A 19,014-nucleotide genomic window follows, 5' to 3' on the forward strand; every position below is an offset into this window, starting at 1 on the left:
TGACTAAACCAGGGATGAATTTGATGCATTGTAATTACCTAATTCGTCCAGGTCAAACCATCCCTGCCCTTCAGTGACCTCAAGTAGCCAGGGCTTTGGTTTTATGTCTCATTCAAAACACATCAACATAGGTTCCTCTAGCACCATTCTAGAGTATTTTTAATTCTGATTTTCCCACATCAGTTGTGCAGCACCTGTGTTTTTCTTTGTAGGCATGTCATCCCACTGTGGACCATGCCTGACCTTGCTATAGCTAATGAGTTCAGGCGAGACCACAGTTCAAGGTGTTGCTACTGTGATGCCGTCTTAGCATTCACCATGAGAGCTGCAGTGTAAGAAATGCTGTTGACTATAATTTACGAAGAAACACTTTAATAATTACAAAACATATCTGCTTCTTTGCTGCAGACATTCAGAAGAATCAGCTGCTTTGGTCTTATGAACAGCATGGAATCTAAACATATGTTCTTCAGTGAATCAAGCATATAATAATTAAATGACGGTCATTCATTGTATTTTTTGCTTAGTATTTTTTTCCTGGTGAGATACTTCTGATAAAGGACAGAAAGAACTAAAGAAACATATTACAAGTTGCAAGAATTTCTGCCCCCCCAAGTGTATGTATCTCTAAATTATCTTGTCAGATGAAATTTAGCTCTGTGATTGAGCTAGGAGAAAGGTTAGCTTTTTAAACTTCAAAACTGTAGGGGGTTGCAGGAGTACTGGAAAGGTAGTAATGGTTCACATTAGCATATTTACCACTGTTACAGCAAAATGTACTGTACCCCAAGATGGCTAAAAAATTTTTTTAAATAGATAATTTAATATCAACATCTGGACTTTAAATTCCTTGTTTGATTGTGTATTTCCAAAACTGACCAATATTTTATGTCATGCCTAGCATGGAAAATCCCTGGTGGCTGAGGCCTCAATTCAGCAAAGTGCTTAAGCATGTACTTATCTTTAAGTGGGTGCTTAAGTCCCATTCATTGGCTTCAAAGTTAAGCTTGTGTTTATGTGTAATCATGAATAGGGGTGCTTCCTGAATTGGGGCTTCAGTCAGTGGGACTTAAGCAGCGACTTAAATTAAGCACATGCTTAAGTGCTTTGCTTAATGAAAGCTTGAATGTCTATCTTAGGTTTTTCTGTACTGACTGTCGTATTGTAGAATCTAACTGCTTGGGCCCATCGTTCATGACTGAGCAGGGTCCTTTTGCTGGTTGGCTTGATGGAGTTTTTGGAGAGGGGGAGAGGTTCCCCAAACCTTGGAAGCTCAGCAAAACCACTGATCTTATGTGAGCATGTGTGTATGGAGAATTAGATGAGAAGCCCAGAGTGCTGAGTAAGCTGTGTTAGCTCAGTTTAGGTGCAGAATGAGAGGCAGCTGTTGAGAATTTGGCCTAAAGGTTGAAATTTTCTTTCAGCCCAACTACATTGCTCCTATTCACATGAGTGGGAGTTCTGCTATGGGCTGATGGCAATATGTGGGCTTTGTGTGGATTGAATATAGTACTACTTGTAAATTATTTATTAAAGCAAATTTCAAATACTTTAAAAAGCATTTTAATTTCCGTTTTGTCTTCATTGTCTCCAGTGTTCTCTAAGGGGAAACCAGCGCAGATACAGAGACACGTGCTAGCTCTGCTCAACCTAGCCCACTATTAATAGCCGTGCGGACTTTGTGGTACAGGCAGTGACGTGGGCCAGCTGCCTGAGTACAAGCCCGACCCACTGGCAGCTAGCCTGTGCTGCTGTCCATGCCGCAACATCCACACTTCTCTTCTTAAAGCGCTATGTCGAGCAGAGAGAGCGCGTGTCTGTCTACCCAGTCTGGGAGGCACTCTCCTGGCTGCAGCATAGACATTGCCTTAGGAGTATCTTTTGTTCCATTCCAAAACCATCTATTCTCCCTGTTCATCGGCGTTTCAGCTGGAGCATGTGAATCTGCCCCAGAATGCAAATCCCTGATTTTACATCTAAGTCTTTTGTTTAGAGATAGCTGGCCCAATATGTTTCTGTACTACAGTGTAAAATTTTACACATTGCCATAGGTGCTAACAAGTGGCTTGAATTTTCAATAATGTCAGGTGGAGGAAAAGTTTAAACTTTCTTAAGTTATAACGGAAGGATTTCCTTGGGACCTATGTTTAGTATAATAAGCAATCATCTACTCCTCCCAGGCACAAAAAATCCCATTGCAAATGGCATACTGTATTCTGAACAGAACTCCATTCACTACTGAAAAATGTTATGTAGCAAATTATATATCTTACCCATGAATCTGCCTGAAAACACCAGAGTCCAAATCATTTAGTTGAATCCTGCTTAAAAGGCAATGATCCTATGCAGTATGATTCTTTTAACTGAATCATTTTTGTGGTCTCACTGGGTGTTATTAAATTTAATGTCAGAATAGTGGGAAAGATGTCTGAAAGCCATTTAATATTGTCACTGGAAAGAAGTTAGATTATGCTCAATTTCTGACATTAATGTGCTACTTAAGATAATTTATCATATTGTGGTATTAAAAAGACATCCTTTTTACAGTGGCTGCTGCATAGCATTCTAATTTGTTATTTTTCTTTAGTGTGGTAGGAAGCCTTTTTCATGCAAAATGTTTTTTCCGGGGTTCTGTTCAACACACTCTTTATAATACTGCATCACTTACAAGAGCAACTTTAAGTGCTTGTCTCTTCCAAAGATCTTGTCAATTTTTTTATGTTAGAATGACAGAATTCTTCTATATGAGACAATTGATGTGGAGCATTAAGAGGGAGAATTTGAATTCCCAAACTGGTGTCTTGGAAAGGCATATTCATATTTTCCTTCATTTTTTATTTGCTTTAGACATTTACTTTCATTTATATTTTTTCTGAACCTATAGTCAAGGTACCTCTAACATGATTTATTGATGATGTAGACTTTTCTTAAGTGTACAGTATACAGTATTCACTTGTTCTTACGATAGGTGGATGATGAATAACAAATAGGTACTTAATTTTGCCATCTTTATTGCTGCTTGTTCCTAATGACTAAAGTGTTATTTCCAATATACATCATATGTCTTACTAAAAAGTTTTCAGTCTATGTATGCAATTTTGTAGAACCCATGACATACAGATCCCTGCTGAAGGAACATATTAAACACAATGCAGAAATGTATATAAAAATACACTTCTTTCTTTTTTCCCATGTTTAAAAATGGAATAGTTTTGTGTAGTATCATCTGGGAATATAGAATCAATTCTTGCTTAATAGAGGCCATTTTCTAAGGAGTACAATATAGAAGTGCTTTTTTAGGTTCTCCCAAGGGAGCTAAATAGTTTATGCTAGCATAGCAGTTTTGCATATAAATTTGCTATATAATGGTAGTGGCAGTATATGAAAGGCTTGTAAGAACTACCCACAGTAAACCAATTTTGTAAGGGTTGTATATCTGTCAGTTACAATTAAATCCATGAAAAATATTGGCTCTGAACTAAGACTTTTGTAATTTCATTTACACAGTAGTTGAAAAATAAGCAATTTCATTGGAAAATGGCCAGTAATGAATTCTGTGTAATTTCTTGGTGGGAAATCTTAATTCAGAATGGTGTATATATAAATAACTTCATTCTATTAATTTGCTATAACCCACCATTCTGAAAACATTGAACAAATTAACTTCCTTTTCTGGACAGTGCCTGTTATGAATGCAAGTTCTCAGGGAATATATATTGACTGTTCAAATATGGTATAATGATGTTTATTGCTAAAGACCAAATTGCTTGTTCATTTTAAGGATTATGATACCGTGATCATGCCGCGCATCACCAAAATTTCTAGAATAGATTCCAGTCTAATGCCAGTATAATTCCTGAAATATAGACTAATAAAATGTTCAAAGCTCATTTTAATAGCCAGGGCTGGAACTGCAAACTCATATACCAAAATGTTATAATTCTTTTTAGCATATGCTTCTTTGTTTTTCCTTCTTGTTTTGTTTAATTTTAAACTCAACATCTCTGTAGGTTTCAGTCCAACTAAGCACTGAAGCACATGCATAACTTTAAACATGTGAATATGGTAGATCCATTGACTTCAAAGGGATTATGCACATGTTTAAAGTTATGCATGTGCTTAAATATTTTGCTGAATCGGAGTCTTAATTCCCTTTGTATTCACATTACCAATGAACAAACTGGTTATTCAGAGAATTAATGTTGTTTTTTCTTGTACATCGCCCTAAGGTTAAACGCGTGAAATATTTGGTACCTCTTACTGGTCATCTGGAAAAATAATGGCGTCGTTCTCTCCTGACTTGTATATTTTGTAGTCATTGCCTAAGGACACACTTGAAGTCTGTGGCAGACCTGGAAATGGAGTCCAGCATTCCTAGTTCTGTGTCTTAGCCACGATGCCGTCTTTCCTCCCTCTTTGATTTCAGTTCAGCCTTGCCATCTTGCTTGATCATGTGGCACAGTTCAATGGGGTCATGAATATCTTCTTCCTCTGCTCTTTCCTATCTGTCCAATAAATCCTTTTTCATGACTGGCAGTGGGTAATTCTCTTCTATTCGATCTGTCTGTTACAATGCTCTTTAGGATTGTGTTATTGGCTCTGTTATCTCTTCCATCCCAGTTGGCACCTTTCTTTCTGAATTCACCTTTGGACATCACTTCTATTGGGATGAGAATGCCTGCACTGATGCATCTTCATCCTCGATTTCTACCAGCTTCATATCTCGTCAGCATATGGCTTTGAGTTATCTTTCTTCAACTTAGAATATCCAAAATATATACCCTACTGATTGCTAAGATGAGCAGCCTCAGACAAAACTCCATCTCGACCCAGGGCACCAATCTCATATTCACTCCTACTTTCAGAAACCCTAGAGCTTTGACTTGACTTTTTCTTTCTTCTATGCCTGTTAATCTGCTACTGCCACGTAGAAATATTTCCCATGTTCAACACCGTCTTGACCATTCTTACCCACCATTCCTTTGTCTCAGTTGCTGTATTTCCTTTCTTTTGTGTCCTGCCTAACTTCCAGCTCCAGTCTGTTTCAAACACAAAGGAAAGCCCGGAAGTCAGAACACTGCCTTAGAGTTCTTTCTTGGATCCCTGTGCATTCTGGAATCAAGTACAGACTCTCCCTGATAAGCTTCAGGACACTTCGTTGAATTGTCCCACTGCATGTGTTCAACCACATTGCTTCTATTTTCCAGCCCACTCTTTGGGTTTCTTGAATGTGGGGCTTTTTTCTGCTCCTCTTCCCTGTCTCTCCTCAAGCAGGTGGCAGATTCCTTTCCCTCTACACTTGAAAGAACCAACCTGACTTTCTTTGGAAACTGCCTCAAGACTCAGTTTTGCCCTCTGGTCTAAGACTCATAACTCTCCTACCTGCCATAAAACAAACAAATCACACTCCCAGAGCCTCCCTAATTCCCCATGTGTAACTGTTCTCTACATAATGTGACCTTGGTATCCTATTTCACACTGTGGGTTCAGTCATGCCATTGAGGCACAGACCTGCATTGAGAACTATGCATAGCTACACAAAGTTCCCTCAGGCACTCCTCAGCATAGAGCAGGAACAGAGGAGTAGTTGGGGCCCTACCTGGCCCTGTATCCGTGGATCTGATTAACCTGTGGATATGACCTACTCTTTAGAAATTGGCCCATACTGCAAAACTCAGGGATGTTTTGGATTCCTAGTTTTGGTTCAGAACTGTAAAATATGAGTCTCGTTCTGATCCACTCAAAGTTCAAGAATGTTCAGATCTAGAGTTTTGGTTCAGGCGTCTCTCTCCCAAAAGCATCAACAACATTTGGGTGTAGTGTCTATAACCATTCAAATGTGTTCATATGAAAGGCAGTATATCAGGCTATACGAGAGCTAGCATTGTCATCTACACGGGTGGGTTGTTTCTCTCTAACTCTATGGAGCTTGAATATTGAGCCGCCGTCAGCCTTTGTCTACTTACAAGTCTCCCTTAAATCTGTTGCTGTACATGCATAAAACAGCCTTTTTAACATTTTTTTTTGCACACTTCAGCATCCTTCCACTTTATTTGCCCTTACGTGGTAGAAGTGAGTGAATTTCAGCTTGCAGATGTTTGCTTTGATAACCTTTCTTTTCCCTGTCTCCTACAGTAGGCTGACAAATAGATAAATGTTAAGGAAAAAAAAAACAAATCCCTGATTACCATGAATCCTTCTCCCACCCCAGCCACTGACATTTACAGTCCCGCCCATCGTCGTGCCTGGGGCAGTCACACCCTGACCTCATGCCACCCATTTCCAGGGCTTTCCAATTTATTTATTTATTTGGTGGTTAAATTCTTCATCTCCTGTGGCATATTCAGGATATGTTTATCATCTTCTTTTCCCAAACACTTTTGATTTTAATAGGATTTCCTTCAGCGATTCTGCTGACCTGATTCCCGCAGAAACATGAATTTGGAAAGTTCAGCAGTTTTAATATTAACCCATGGTGTTCAAAACCTACGAGATCAGAGCCAGTTCATTAACAAGATACTTGACTGATTTGCATGATACAGAAGGCTTCATGCTTAAAGAAAAATATGAGTTGTTATGTGGATGTGTATTGGTGTTTTATGTGTGTATTTTATTTTAGGGTTGTTTGTAGAAATCAAATGAAGGTACAACCCCCACCCCCTCCCAATTCTTATTCCTCGTGCAATCATTGCAACTGGCCACATAGCCAATACTGACACCATCTCTCTCTAGATATATATTTGTATCCAACTTATAACTTTTTTTCCTACTCCGTGACACTGAAGAGAACAGTTAAATGTGATGTGCCATACTTTTTATAAAGAGGAAGAAAGGAAAAGAGAAAGAAAGGAAGCCACTAGAAACGTTAAAACCTCAGCAGCATTACCATATGAGTGAAAATGTCAACATATGCTTCATTTAAAGGAATATAAAGTTGGCAAAATCACAGATTGTTCTATGTGTTCCTATAGGGTAGGCTCTGAAACTGCAGCAACCTTTGTCTGCTGTTTGTGTGGTCATTGTGAGTACTGCAAGGGAGTGGGGTGTAAAATAGTTTTTTATGGGAATAAATTAGCATTCCCACATTATTTTTATTGTCCTCATCTTTGCTCAGGGGCTTGGCTCTCTCTCCTTGTTTGAGCCACTTTCTGGGGCCTGAAATGAGTTTCGGGAGCCAATATATCTTGTCTTTCTTATCTTGTGTGTTTGTCTCTTCTGCTTTTTTCTCTGTCTGTTGTTGTCTCTCCTTTTGTCTCTTCTTTTCTCTTTCAGACCAACTTCCTTCCCTTCCTACTTGTTCCCGCTATCCCATTTCTAGACTCACTGACTCTCTCATATTTTTACTGTTCCATCCAGTGTGCTACTGGTAGTTAATATCTTTATAGCTAGACGAGAGCCCCATTATAGCCTCTATAGTGTACATCGAGGGTGTAATTCCAGAGCCTGAAATGAATGCTGGTGCACTTGACTCTAGTTAGTTTTAAATTAACTCACCTACTTGTTTGGTATGCAAGTCACTGCTGCATCAAGGTAGCATTAAATCACCGCTCTTGTGAAAATATTTAATTTTGTAAGTGAATAAATGCATTTGACTGTATTGCAGGTATGATTGCTCCATTTCTACATTTGCTCAGCCATCAGTGTGCATAACCAGGATTGCCCATTTATGGACTAAGGGATTAATGAATTATGAAAGTATGTATCTTGTGCTGAAAGATGGTACATCACATTTTTCCTAGTTAAAATTGCTGTATTTGTGCAGTTGCTTTCAAACTTCTGGTTTGTTTATGCATTTGCTTTACTTTTCTGGGTGTTGATGGCCTCAGGTACTGAAACGTGGATTTCTCCTTCACTCCAGTTGATTGGGCAGGCTATGACCTCATGATGTCATGTTTAGCTCTGAGGCAATGAACTTGGATTGTCGGGGTATCATCCACTCTTCTACTTATGGGTCAAAATGTTTTTTGTGGCCGCCAAGCTCCTTCTTCCTGTGTTATTTTCTTTAATCCTCCCCACCCAATGCCCTCACGTCTAGATGACTCTCTTTCCACTGGAAGTGGCTCTCTCCAGAGCACAGCATGCTGTTCCCAGGAGAGTCAGAGGGGGGGGTCACACAAGAGAGATTCAATGGACTTAATCCTTACAGCAAGGAGTATGCTGCCTTTCTAGTGCTCCTAGATCTTGCATGTCATAAACTCATATTCCTACACAATAAAGAATTGTACTTTAGGTAGACCAGTAATTGTGAACCTCTGGGTTGCAATATGCCTGTGAATGACCACACAGGTCTCTAGGTAGGTTGACATAAACCTGCTCCTGACCTTCAGTCCCTTGAATCTGGGCCTGAGATGTTATATGAAACCATGTAACATTGTGCTGATTCGCATTGTGCCTCCTGTTATTCTACATGGCCCTTATCACTGCAGTATCTGAGCTCCAGGAAAATGGGCACAAAGAATACCTGAGCGGCATCTCAGGAGGAACAGTCTGTGAGAAGTTGAATGTGGGGATGCTGAAGGACTCCTATGCTAGGCAGTCAGGATAGCATTATTTTCCTTTGTTTCTAATATCGTATTCCTCTTCCTTCTTAACCCACATCTGTATCCTAGCACAACCCTTGCAGCTGAGAATATGGACCTTGTCACACAAGGCGGGTCCTAAACTAGAGGACATGGAGAAAGATACATGTAGCAACAAAGTGTTCTGTGATGTTCCCAGAAACACATGCCTGCATCCAAGATTAGCCATGAACCCCTGCCTCCCATGTGACTGGTCCATTACTATTGCAGTCCTTGCTCATGCTGGCGAGTGTTTACATGAGCAACTCTCTTCTACTCCCCAGTGAAGTTAATGGGCTCACCCACATGAGTAAGAGTTACACAGTCTAGCCCTACATTTTCAGGTGTATGATCTTTCAACAGTGATGGGAAAGACATAGCTGGAGTAAAGCATAGCTGAAGTAGACAATCACATTAGCTGTCACTTGGATTCAGATGTACCTGGGAATAGGAAGATGTGGTTAATCTGAAGTCAATAGTTTTCTGCACACACACACACACACACACACACACACACACACAAACCCAGTTGTTACAGACAAAACACTAAAAAAGAGGGCACCTTCCCCCTCAATTTCTCTTGAAAGTTTAATTTCACTTTAAAAATGAACATGACCCTGGAGGCCAGATAGACGTAGAATCTGATCCATTATGGTGAGAGATTTCAGTATCCTCTGGCTCCAGAGAGATGGACTTGAAAGGCTGACTTGATGCATGTAGCTTTTTCTGAGGGTGAAACTGTTTGTTTAGGGACTAACCATGCTACTACTGAAGGGGACTTGCTTCTAAGGTCATGAGCAAACCAATTTTCCTTTTATACCAGCGCCTCCTGTGATAATCTAATAATAGGTCTACGAGAGAAAGGAAAGTACAGTTTATAGATGCATTTTGAAAACAGCATACATTTTAAAGTTCATTTTAATCAAGTGATTTTGAAGTGTGGTGGTTTTGGTTTTGGATTTTTTTTTTTTTTCATCAAGAAGGTTATTTACTGAACATCTTGGTGATATGTCAAGGTTGAGGGAAGCACTCTAGCACACAAAGCTAGCTTCATGCAGCTTTTATGGGGAATCAGCCTTGAAGCTGTCACCTGTAATGCACTTTCCCTTTTGAAGCAGCTGTTTCATTTATTTTAAGGTTCGCTTATTTTCTAGGACTGTCTTTTCATATTCAGATCAGTACCAAAGAGAGAAGAAAGCAAAGCATTGAGATCAGGAGACCACTTACCAGGGCTAACGTGTTCGGAGGATGCAATATTCCCCTCCATGAAGCCTCGTGTAATGTTCACTTGAAGGGCCTGTAAATAGGGTGTTGGGTTTTTTGTTTTTTTTTTAATCTCTTCGTTCCTTTGGAGAAATAGGGGAAAGTTTTCAGGGCTAACTTTTGAAAAATATTTCCTGTGATGCCAAAAATGGATGTTAACACCCCTGTTTGAGTATACAGGGGTGCCTCATGCAATTTAGCGTTCTGAACTGATTGTGCTATGCAAAACAAAACTGCACGGCAGGGCATCTAAACGCAACCTCCAAAATACCTTAGCCACAGTTAATAAGGACACAGGCCCTATTCAGCGGGATACTTAGGGATGTGTCTAACCAAGTCTGTCATTAATCCCATGGGTTTGGATTACCTGTCTACACCTCATAGGGGACAAGGCTATATCCCTCCTCCCTCCTGTCCTTGCACTGCAATCCTAAATAATGGCACAACCTGCGCAGTTCTCCTGCATATTGGACTGCTTGGGTGCTTTTCTACGCTGCAATCCATACTGAAGCTCTGGGCTGCCCCCAGCACAAATGAGTGTTTTAAAGGCATAATCCGGCCCTTGTGTTTTGTTTCAGCATCAATTGAAATAACCCTGGAATGGCAGTTCATTTTCTTTTTGGCTGTTATTTCTTTGAATGAAAGGGGAAAGGGCTGGGGTTAACTGCTGTTTACATAGAACAAATGTAATAATAAGAGCCGAAAACTAAAAAAAAAAAAAAAAAAAGACAAAAAGAACCTATGCTAATTTTATAAATCGACATAATTTGTTAACATTATTAGAACACCATGGTTGTAATAAACCAGTGTTGGAAAACCTGGAAATGCAAAGCTAAGGTTAAAGTCAACAAACAATTGTCGAACGTTAGAAATATCCCCAGTCAGAGTTCCACAAGTTTGACTTCCTTTTCCCACCCACCATTCAAAGCTGTCCTGGTGTTATATCGGAGTCAAATCAGCAGGTTACAAGTGTGTGCTATATTTGGCTTGGTATGTATTTTGGATGGTTGATCAGGTAGATATTTCGGCTCTTTGATTCATAGTGGAATGGTTGCTAACAGACTGTTATACCCGGACTCTGTATGGATAATTAAAAGGAGAAGTGTTTGGTTTTTGTTTACTGTCAATGGGTGTTTTGAAGTGGAGAAGGCTCAGGATTTATGCCCATTGTACAACTGGGCACCTGGGGACAGATGCTCAGATGGTGAAAATTGTCCTAGCTCCATTGGCTTCAATGGCATTATGACAATTTACACCAGTTCAGGATCTGTTCCATAGTGTAGAATTAAACGCTGACCAGCAGTGGTATCTCATACACGGCAGGATTTTCCTGTACTTGGATTAGGACATAACACTACCATTCTGCTTATAATTTAAACATGTCACACAATGTACATAGAGTCCCACTGGTGGAGCATGTCACTTCTCTAAGTTTGAATCTGCTAGACAGTGGCGCACTGAAGATCTAGGGCCTGCTGCCCTGCATCTTGTGTAGTCATTTATACCTGTTCAAAGTGCATGTAAAAGACCATCAGAGCAGGATGGTAAAGTTTCACGTCTACTTTGGACTGACATTGGGCAGCAGAACATTGGGACCCTGGTGTTTCATACTAAGACTGGGCTTATCAAGGAGCCTAATGGAGTTAAGTGTTCAGCTGCCACTGAAGTTCAATGGGATTTGGGCACTTAACTCCCTTAGTTGCTTTCGAACATTGCAACCTAAGTGTCTGAGTTGTCTTGACTAAAAATACACTCCACCCTTAGAATGTTGCATATAGGAGCCAAGCATTTATAGCATTAGAAAATACCCTTTTAGTGGGTTGGTTTCAAGGTTTGGAGCTGTGACATTTTTTTCTTTTTCCTTCCTTCCTTCCTTTGATGCCTTTGGCTCAAAAGTGGTCCTAGCTGTGCTGTGACAATAACCCTGCTGGCCGCCAGTGAAGACCTTAGCAATGAGTTATAGCTGCGAAAGGCATCTGGCCATGTGGGTTACAGCAACAGCACTTTTGTATTGGAGGAATTGGACTTAAGATATGTCAGTGGTTAGAAGGAGAGAAAGTGAGAACTTCAGGACTTCTTTCATACAACATTCTGTTTCATTCTTGGTTTCTTCAAACAGCGGTTCAGGAAGGATTTGTTAATACATCAGGTCACAAAGTTTGTGAACATTAAGGTCCTGATTTACAAAAGGATCTTGCCACATTCTCCTTTTCTGTGGACACAGTTTTTCATCGAGCATTGATTGTGCCTGCAAATCAGGGGTTGTGTGTGTGTGTGTGTGTGTGGTACATAGGTTTGACGATGGCATTTTCATGCTCTCTTTATGGATTCTGGAGTGACTCTGAAGTCCAAAGCGTGACACACATGCAGATCGGGCAGACAAAGTAATTGGTGACCATCTTGGTCGCTATAGCAGTAGTATGATGCTTTTCCCTTGCAGCTAACAATCGATTATTTCTGTCCTCTTCAAAGGCTTGAAAAGCTCTGAGTGCTGTGTGTTGCCATGCTGATCTATTTAATGCAGCCTTCTCAAGATCATCTGGTTTTATTGCACTGAAGTGTGTGCTGTTTTTGATGCTGTCCTTGTAGTACTTTCTGGGGTGGTCTTGATTCCGATGTCCTTGTGCCAATTCTCCATAGAAAATATTCAGGCATCCTAATGATGTGTCTAACCCAGCATAGTTGGGCTTTTATCAGCATGGCCTCGATGCTTATGGCATTTGACTTTTGGAGAACCTCCAGGTTGGTAATTTTGTCCTGCCAGCGGATCCCCATAATGGTGCGCAGAGACCACATATGGAAGGCCTCTAGCTGTTTGATATTCCATTTGTATGGTGTCCAGGTCTCACAGCTGTAGAGGAGAGATGTGAGCACAAAAGCATTCCAAAGTTTTATTTTTGTTGAGAGTGATATTTTGTGGGATTTCAGGACTTTGTTACGTAGCTTTCCTAATGACTGAGAAGCTTTCTGTATCCTGTTCATGATCTCTTTGTCAGGAGATCCATCATTAGACATCTATTTGGTAAAGTTGAAAATGCATTCTTTTAAAATAAAGTCATTGCAGGCACAAGAGTGGAAGCCAGTGCTGAAAATCTGGCTGTAAGTATATGGAGAAGTCATTCTTAGTCACAGAACTGTTAAAAAATGTACAAGTTTTGGGAGCAGGGAACAGTTTGGGGGATGGGATACTATGCAATTATTTACATTAGCTGTAAGTAGGAACTAAAGCTGTCATTTCCCTTGTAACTACTTGCAGGTGAAGGTGATGGTGAGAATTTGTCCCTCTCAAGGACCACATGACACGTCCGAATCCATGTCTTTTCTAAAGGTAGATCCACGAAAAAAGCAAATCACTCTTTACGATCCATCTGCAAGTGGACCATCCAACTTAGGTCACAGGAGAGGAACTGTTGCTGTCCCAAAGATGTTTGCCTTTGATGCAGTATTCCCTCAGGATGCTTCTCAGGTACTGGAGATAAGCATATAACTCTAACAATTCTTCCCGTGGGCACACCATTTAATTCATGTAAGAGTTCCTTATTGCTTCTGGGGAATTTTGTGTGAATGAGTTAGTATAATTCCTTGGAAAACATGGTAATTAATAGACAGTGGGTAAACTCTCACACTGTTTCAATTTAGCCCAGAAGTGAAGCTATATCCAGGGAGATAAATGTGCTGAATGAATACTTTCCCTGTATTTTTAGTGCTGCTTAAAGGCACAGTTGACTTGAAATTTACATTTTTAACTGACTGTGTTGTAACCCCTTTTAAATCAACAGGATTAGGAGTACAACCCCATTGACTTCAGTGCTTTGCTACCTAGGGTCAGATTTAAGCATGTGCCTAAAGTTTAGTGCTTTGCTGAGTTGGGACAATGGTTACAACTAACCCCATAAGATTACTATAATTGAAAGAGAGCAGGGAAGAGTTTTATTTTTCTCTCCTTTTTCAGTTTTACATTTCACATTTGACATCACTTCCTGACTAGTCAGTTTCACTGTTTTGTTGATCCTGCATGCCCTTCTCCAGGCCCTGCAAGGATTGTGCTTCTGCACAAAAACAGCAGTAGAGCTGAAACTGAACAGGCAGCAGGCAGACGTGGACAGAAGGAAAGGGGATATATTTGGCGAGATTGTAGTCAAGACTACCCCAATGGGAGCAGAAAAAACACGTATAGCAGCTTTAAAACAAAGAGTTAAAAAAAAAATCTGGACATAGACCAACCTTTACATAGTTCTCTAGGAGAAAACTCCAAATAATTCATGTTGAGAGTGTCACCTTACAACTTGAATGAACAAGACAAATTTTGTCTAAAAAACATTTTTCATCCTTTTTATCTCCAGTATTGGATAAGTGAATATGCATATTGTGGTCCTAATGTCTGGTAAGTGCAGAGAAAAAGGTGTAACTACTCACTCAAATAGATGCACAGAACAATTGCAAATGCACCTGTAGTGCAGTCCTAGTGACCAGAATAGTCTATTTGTACTGAAAGTTGCAATAATCTGTGCAGGTGGTTGTGCACAGCAGCTGCTGATGGTTTGGGTGCTGCACATGCAGTACGAAAAGGAGATGAGGTAACATTTTGGCTTGACTGAAGTCAATGGCAAAACTCCCGTTGTCTTCGGGTGGGACAGGATTTCACTGTGATCTCTGGGCCACACTCTTCAACCCTCTCTTGGAGGGCCTCTGAGGTGGCATTTCTCCGCTGTTTCAAGGTGGCTAGAATCAGAGTGGCCAACTTCCACCTGCAATATCATTGCAAGGGGCTGATTTGCTGGCATGTATCTATTTTCATTGTTCTCTAGTGTATGGCCTTATATATTTATACCATCAGTTGCTATATTTAATAAATTATGGCATATATTTCAAATCCTTATATACATTGATAAACTGTTTTTAGTACACTTGGGGAATTTAGCGAATTCCCTTTACCAATTATATTATTGTTTCCATAGTAAATGAAAATCAGATACTTAAATATTCTTATTCAGGGATCTTCAATGCATTTTTCTCCAGTATGAATGGCTTTTTAATTTCTACAAGCACTCTTTGGCTAGCTTCATTTCACTGAAGCGGTTACTATTATTGAAAACCCTTGGCTAAGCTATTATACCAGCAGCAAGCTTGGTTGGATAGTGTTCAATTGCTACATTAGTCATAGAATCGATATTCCAAGGGAATTGGTATAATAGAATAGGAAACTATTTTAGGCTGTTATAGCAGCTTTTATTTTTAAAAAATGGACCATAGTTACTAAAATAGGAGAAATAATGCCATAAAAATGGGCAAAAGGGTTATGCTTCAGAAATATTGAATAATTCTTTTCATATAGGAGAGAAGTAAAGAGTGTATTGTGTAACTTATTTGTCTCCAATTTTTCTTTCAGGCTGAGGTATGCTCTGGAACAGTAGCCGAAGTAATCCAGTCTGTTGTGAATGGTGCAGATGGTTGCATATTTTGCTTTGGTCATGTCAAGCTTGGTGAGCTCCCAAATTCGTTACAGTTAATTACTATGTCAGTCTGGTAATTACATACTGTCAGCTTCTGGAACAATAAATCTGGAGTATACGAATAGATTAGAATTTCTTTTTAATTAGCTTTGCAAACTTATCATGGTTTATTTCTACACTGGGATCTTAAATTCTAATTTGAAAAGGTAAAATGTAACATCAGATTAGCTTATGTAGGAACAAGCTTTTAGAGACATGTTATGATGAAAAGCAAAAGATCAGAGATACTTTTAAAAATTAATTTGCTTTGGGTTTGAGTTACAAAAATGGCAAAATTAATTGAATAAATACTAACTGATTAATAATTAAATACATACAAATCATTTTTGCATTTGTTATCCCCAGCTATCTGTACAGCACATGGCATATAATGTAAATTGGCAGCTGCATAAGAAGAAACTGTTTTGTGCTTGAAAGATAAGTTTATATTTTCCTTTCCTTTATAGGTAAATCTTATACCATGATCGGCAAAGATAACTCCACACAAAGCCTTGGTATCATCCCCTGTGCAATTTCTTGGCTCTTCAAGTTAATCAATGAACGCAAAGAAAAAACTGGGACTCGTTTCTCTATTAGAGTATCTGCTGTGGAGATCAGTGGCAAAGATGAAAACCTTAAGGATTTGTTAGCTGAAGTAGCCACTGGCAGCCTTCAGGATGGTCAGTCTCCAGGGGTTTATTTGAGAGAGGATCCGATATGTGGAACCCAGGTATAATGGATATCGCAACATAGGCTTTTGAGCCTGACTTTCCTCTGCTTTTTATTTCCTTTTATCTGACAATGATGATGACAATTTTTAAGATGGTAAATTTTTTATTGTCTTTAATATATAATCTCCACTCCCATGGTGTACATATTTGTTTCTCTTATCGCCCTAGAGACTTGGTATGATCAGCAAAAAACATTCACCCCTGCCTTAATTAGTCATTTTCTTGTTTATATTCAAGCTTCAAAACCAAAGTGAGCTTAGGGCCCCGACAGCAGAGAAAGCTGCCTTTTTCCTTGATGCTGCAATTGCTGCCAGAAGTACCAGTAAACCCGAGTGCGATGAAGAAGACAGGAGGAATTCACATATGCTCTTCACTCTTCACATTTACCAGTATCGCATGGAGAAGAGTGGCAAAGGAGGAAGTAAGATCAGTCACTCCAAATTCGATTTATTCATTTAGTTTTAAATTAATATTTTTAAATTTAGATTCAAAATAATATGCAGTATACTAAAAAAGCCCCCCAAGCAGTCGAGAACGGACACAAACTGTGGTAGATGTGGCTAATAGCGTCTTTGTTCAATTCGCATGTAGCCCCATTAATATTTAATTCAGGCATTACCCCATGCTGCATTCATTATTTCTGTCATTTGAATAAATTCTGCATAGCTAATCTGGTGTGAGTCCTTTTGCTCAGGTGAATGTGTGTATAAATGTTGTTGTCCTTGTTGTTTTAGTGTCCGGAGGACGGAGCCGTTTGCATCTCATTGATCTAGGAAGCTGTGAAAAAGTCCTGAGCAAGAGCCGAGATGGTGGAGGTTCCCTGTGCCTGTCTCTGTCTGCCCTGGGCAATGTAATTTTGGCCTTAATTAATGGTGCTAAACATGTACCCTACAAGTAAGTAAATTACTGTGTACATTGCCTTAAATATAGCTAGTTTTATCTTGCAAATAAATTATATCAAGGGCCTGCTAATCTATTGCACTCATGTCAATGGATGTTTTGGCTGTCACATATATGGCAACATATATCTGGCCTCCAGTGCAGTTTTTAGGACATTTATGTTCATGTAATATATTTTAGAGTCCCATAATGTGTTATTGGTATGCACAGCGGTCTGAAAAATCATATGCATTGTGGCATATACCTAAATTGGATGTAGGGTGCGTGTCCACTTTGAAAAAATTGCAGAAATATTTTTCTTTCTTTCTGAAATGTTGAAACTTTGAAAAATGTTGGCCAGCTTGTTGAAAACCAGGGGACATTTTATTTCCCTGGGTTCCCCCCGCCCCAAATTTAGAAGTCTTGTTGAAATTTCAAGAAACATCAACCAGCTTTACTGTACATATAACAGAAGGGTGAGGATTGTATCAGTAGTGCTATAAATAATCTGCCCTGTTCAGCAGGTTGCACATATGTATGTTTCCAATAAAAACTGTGCATTTAAATAGATTGAGGACCATATTCTGTTCCTGTGTGGAAAAAGGAATGGTAACTTGACAAAAGTGAGCATCAATGTGTGCTTTCTAGAGTGTGTCTGGCAGTACTGTCATGGCGAGGGAATACATTCATATCTGCAGGAGGCCCAGTCTAAAGAGGACATCCCTGCCACAGACAGCACTGGTAGAATTTGGCCTTTCATACCAGAGTTTAATTGCTGCTTGCTAAGATGAGTTGTAAGTTAGTGCCTCATTTATTTCTCATGTCATTTCACATATTTATCCAGTGCGGAATATGAAGCAGGTGCTCTTTCATTTTGTATTAGATGAAAGCAGGTGTTTTTCTTAGGCCAGTTGCCAGCTGAATGAATGGACTAGAATAGTGAATGGCCAGATCCTCGGGACCAAGCCCTTTGCCACCTAGCCCAGCTCAGTGAGCAAAAACGTAAAGATGACTCCTAAACACAGGCCACCAGGTGCCGGGCCAGTTCTGAGGAGCAACCTAGAGCAGCCTCAGGAGTGTTCTAAGTTGTGCCAGTTGCATACAGCCCCTAAGTAGCTTTTCTGGCAACTGTGGCATACAGAGCATAATGACTCCTCAGCTGCACTGAATATGGCTGAAGACCATGTTGGCCATATACCACCTGGTGATTCCCTTTTCCCCAGGGAAATCCTTGGACAGCCAGTGAGGCTAATTTTCTACTGGATTTGTGCTGCCAGAGCAGAGTGGGCAGAATGGAAGCCAGGATCTGGCCCTAAATCTTCACCTAAGCCACACAGAAGAACTATAGCAAATGTCATAATTACTTCAGTGTATGAGCATTGTGATATAGCTGTATCCACCCAAAAAGTTGTGCATGTTATGGTATATGCGAGCTTATATCCACATCCATAGTCACAGATCGGGCTATAAAGCGTGTATGAGTGTTTGGGTAATCAGACTTCTCAAGTAGGTGGGCGTTCAAGGCATCTCTTTTCTCCCCTTGAATAGCGGAACATCCAGTGCATGGCTGCATCAGGCTGTGTAACGTCCAATGGACGGCTGTATTGCCACTTACTAAGGAGAAGCTTTGTGGAACTCTTTCTTCTCCATGCTTCAAATTGTGGATCTAGTGTATGGGCTCCCTCCTCTGTGCACACCAGGAGGAAAAGAAGATTCCTTTGCATCATGCTCTGGGTCAGAATGCCCAGGTCATGGTCTCTTTTAAAATGGCAGAGAAGGAATTAGGTGGGACAGGGCTTAAAAATATCTTTGATGCCTAATAATATATTTGTTAGGGTATTCTTGACTGGGTCTGTTCAGTAATATAAAGTTATTTTATTTCTTGTTACATGAACTGTTCACCTGTAGGTTAAGTACCATGGTGATGGTGCATTCAAAGTACCAGAGATTAGCTCTAATGAGATAAAAAGATAGTGTTTGTAAGCTGTTTCATGATGAACTGCTAGTAAAGTGAATAATTCTTGGATTTGCCCAAATTAACAAAGAACTAAAAATATGCAGGTAGAGGAATAAATTTGGTATCTCTGTGTA

The 19,014-nt window shown here is 39.8% G+C and overlaps 1 protein-coding gene across 4 annotated transcripts in view; it reads left to right on the top strand.

The window, feature by feature from the left end:
• The window catches only part of KIF26A (kinesin family member 26A), a 135,656-nt gene that overhangs the window by 105,665 nt on the left and 10,977 nt on the right, over positions 1-19,014 (top strand). For all 4 annotated transcript variants that reach the window (XM_024105138.3, XM_024105139.3, XM_065593713.1 and 1 more), the window contains 5 exons: positions 13,078-13,287; positions 15,211-15,304; positions 15,781-16,043; positions 16,282-16,465; positions 16,779-16,938. In XM_024105138.3, the coding sequence (XP_023960906.2) occupies positions 13,078-13,287; positions 15,211-15,304; positions 15,781-16,043; positions 16,282-16,465; positions 16,779-16,938 (911 nt within the window). The remainder of the gene's footprint in view (positions 1-13,077; positions 13,288-15,210; positions 15,305-15,780; positions 16,044-16,281; positions 16,466-16,778; positions 16,939-19,014) is intronic.

The sequence above is a fragment of the Chrysemys picta genome, chromosome 4, assembly GCF_011386835.1.
Source record: "Chrysemys picta bellii isolate R12L10 chromosome 4, ASM1138683v2, whole genome shotgun sequence".
In the NCBI taxonomy this organism is placed as follows: domain Eukaryota; kingdom Metazoa; phylum Chordata; order Testudines; family Emydidae; genus Chrysemys; species Chrysemys picta.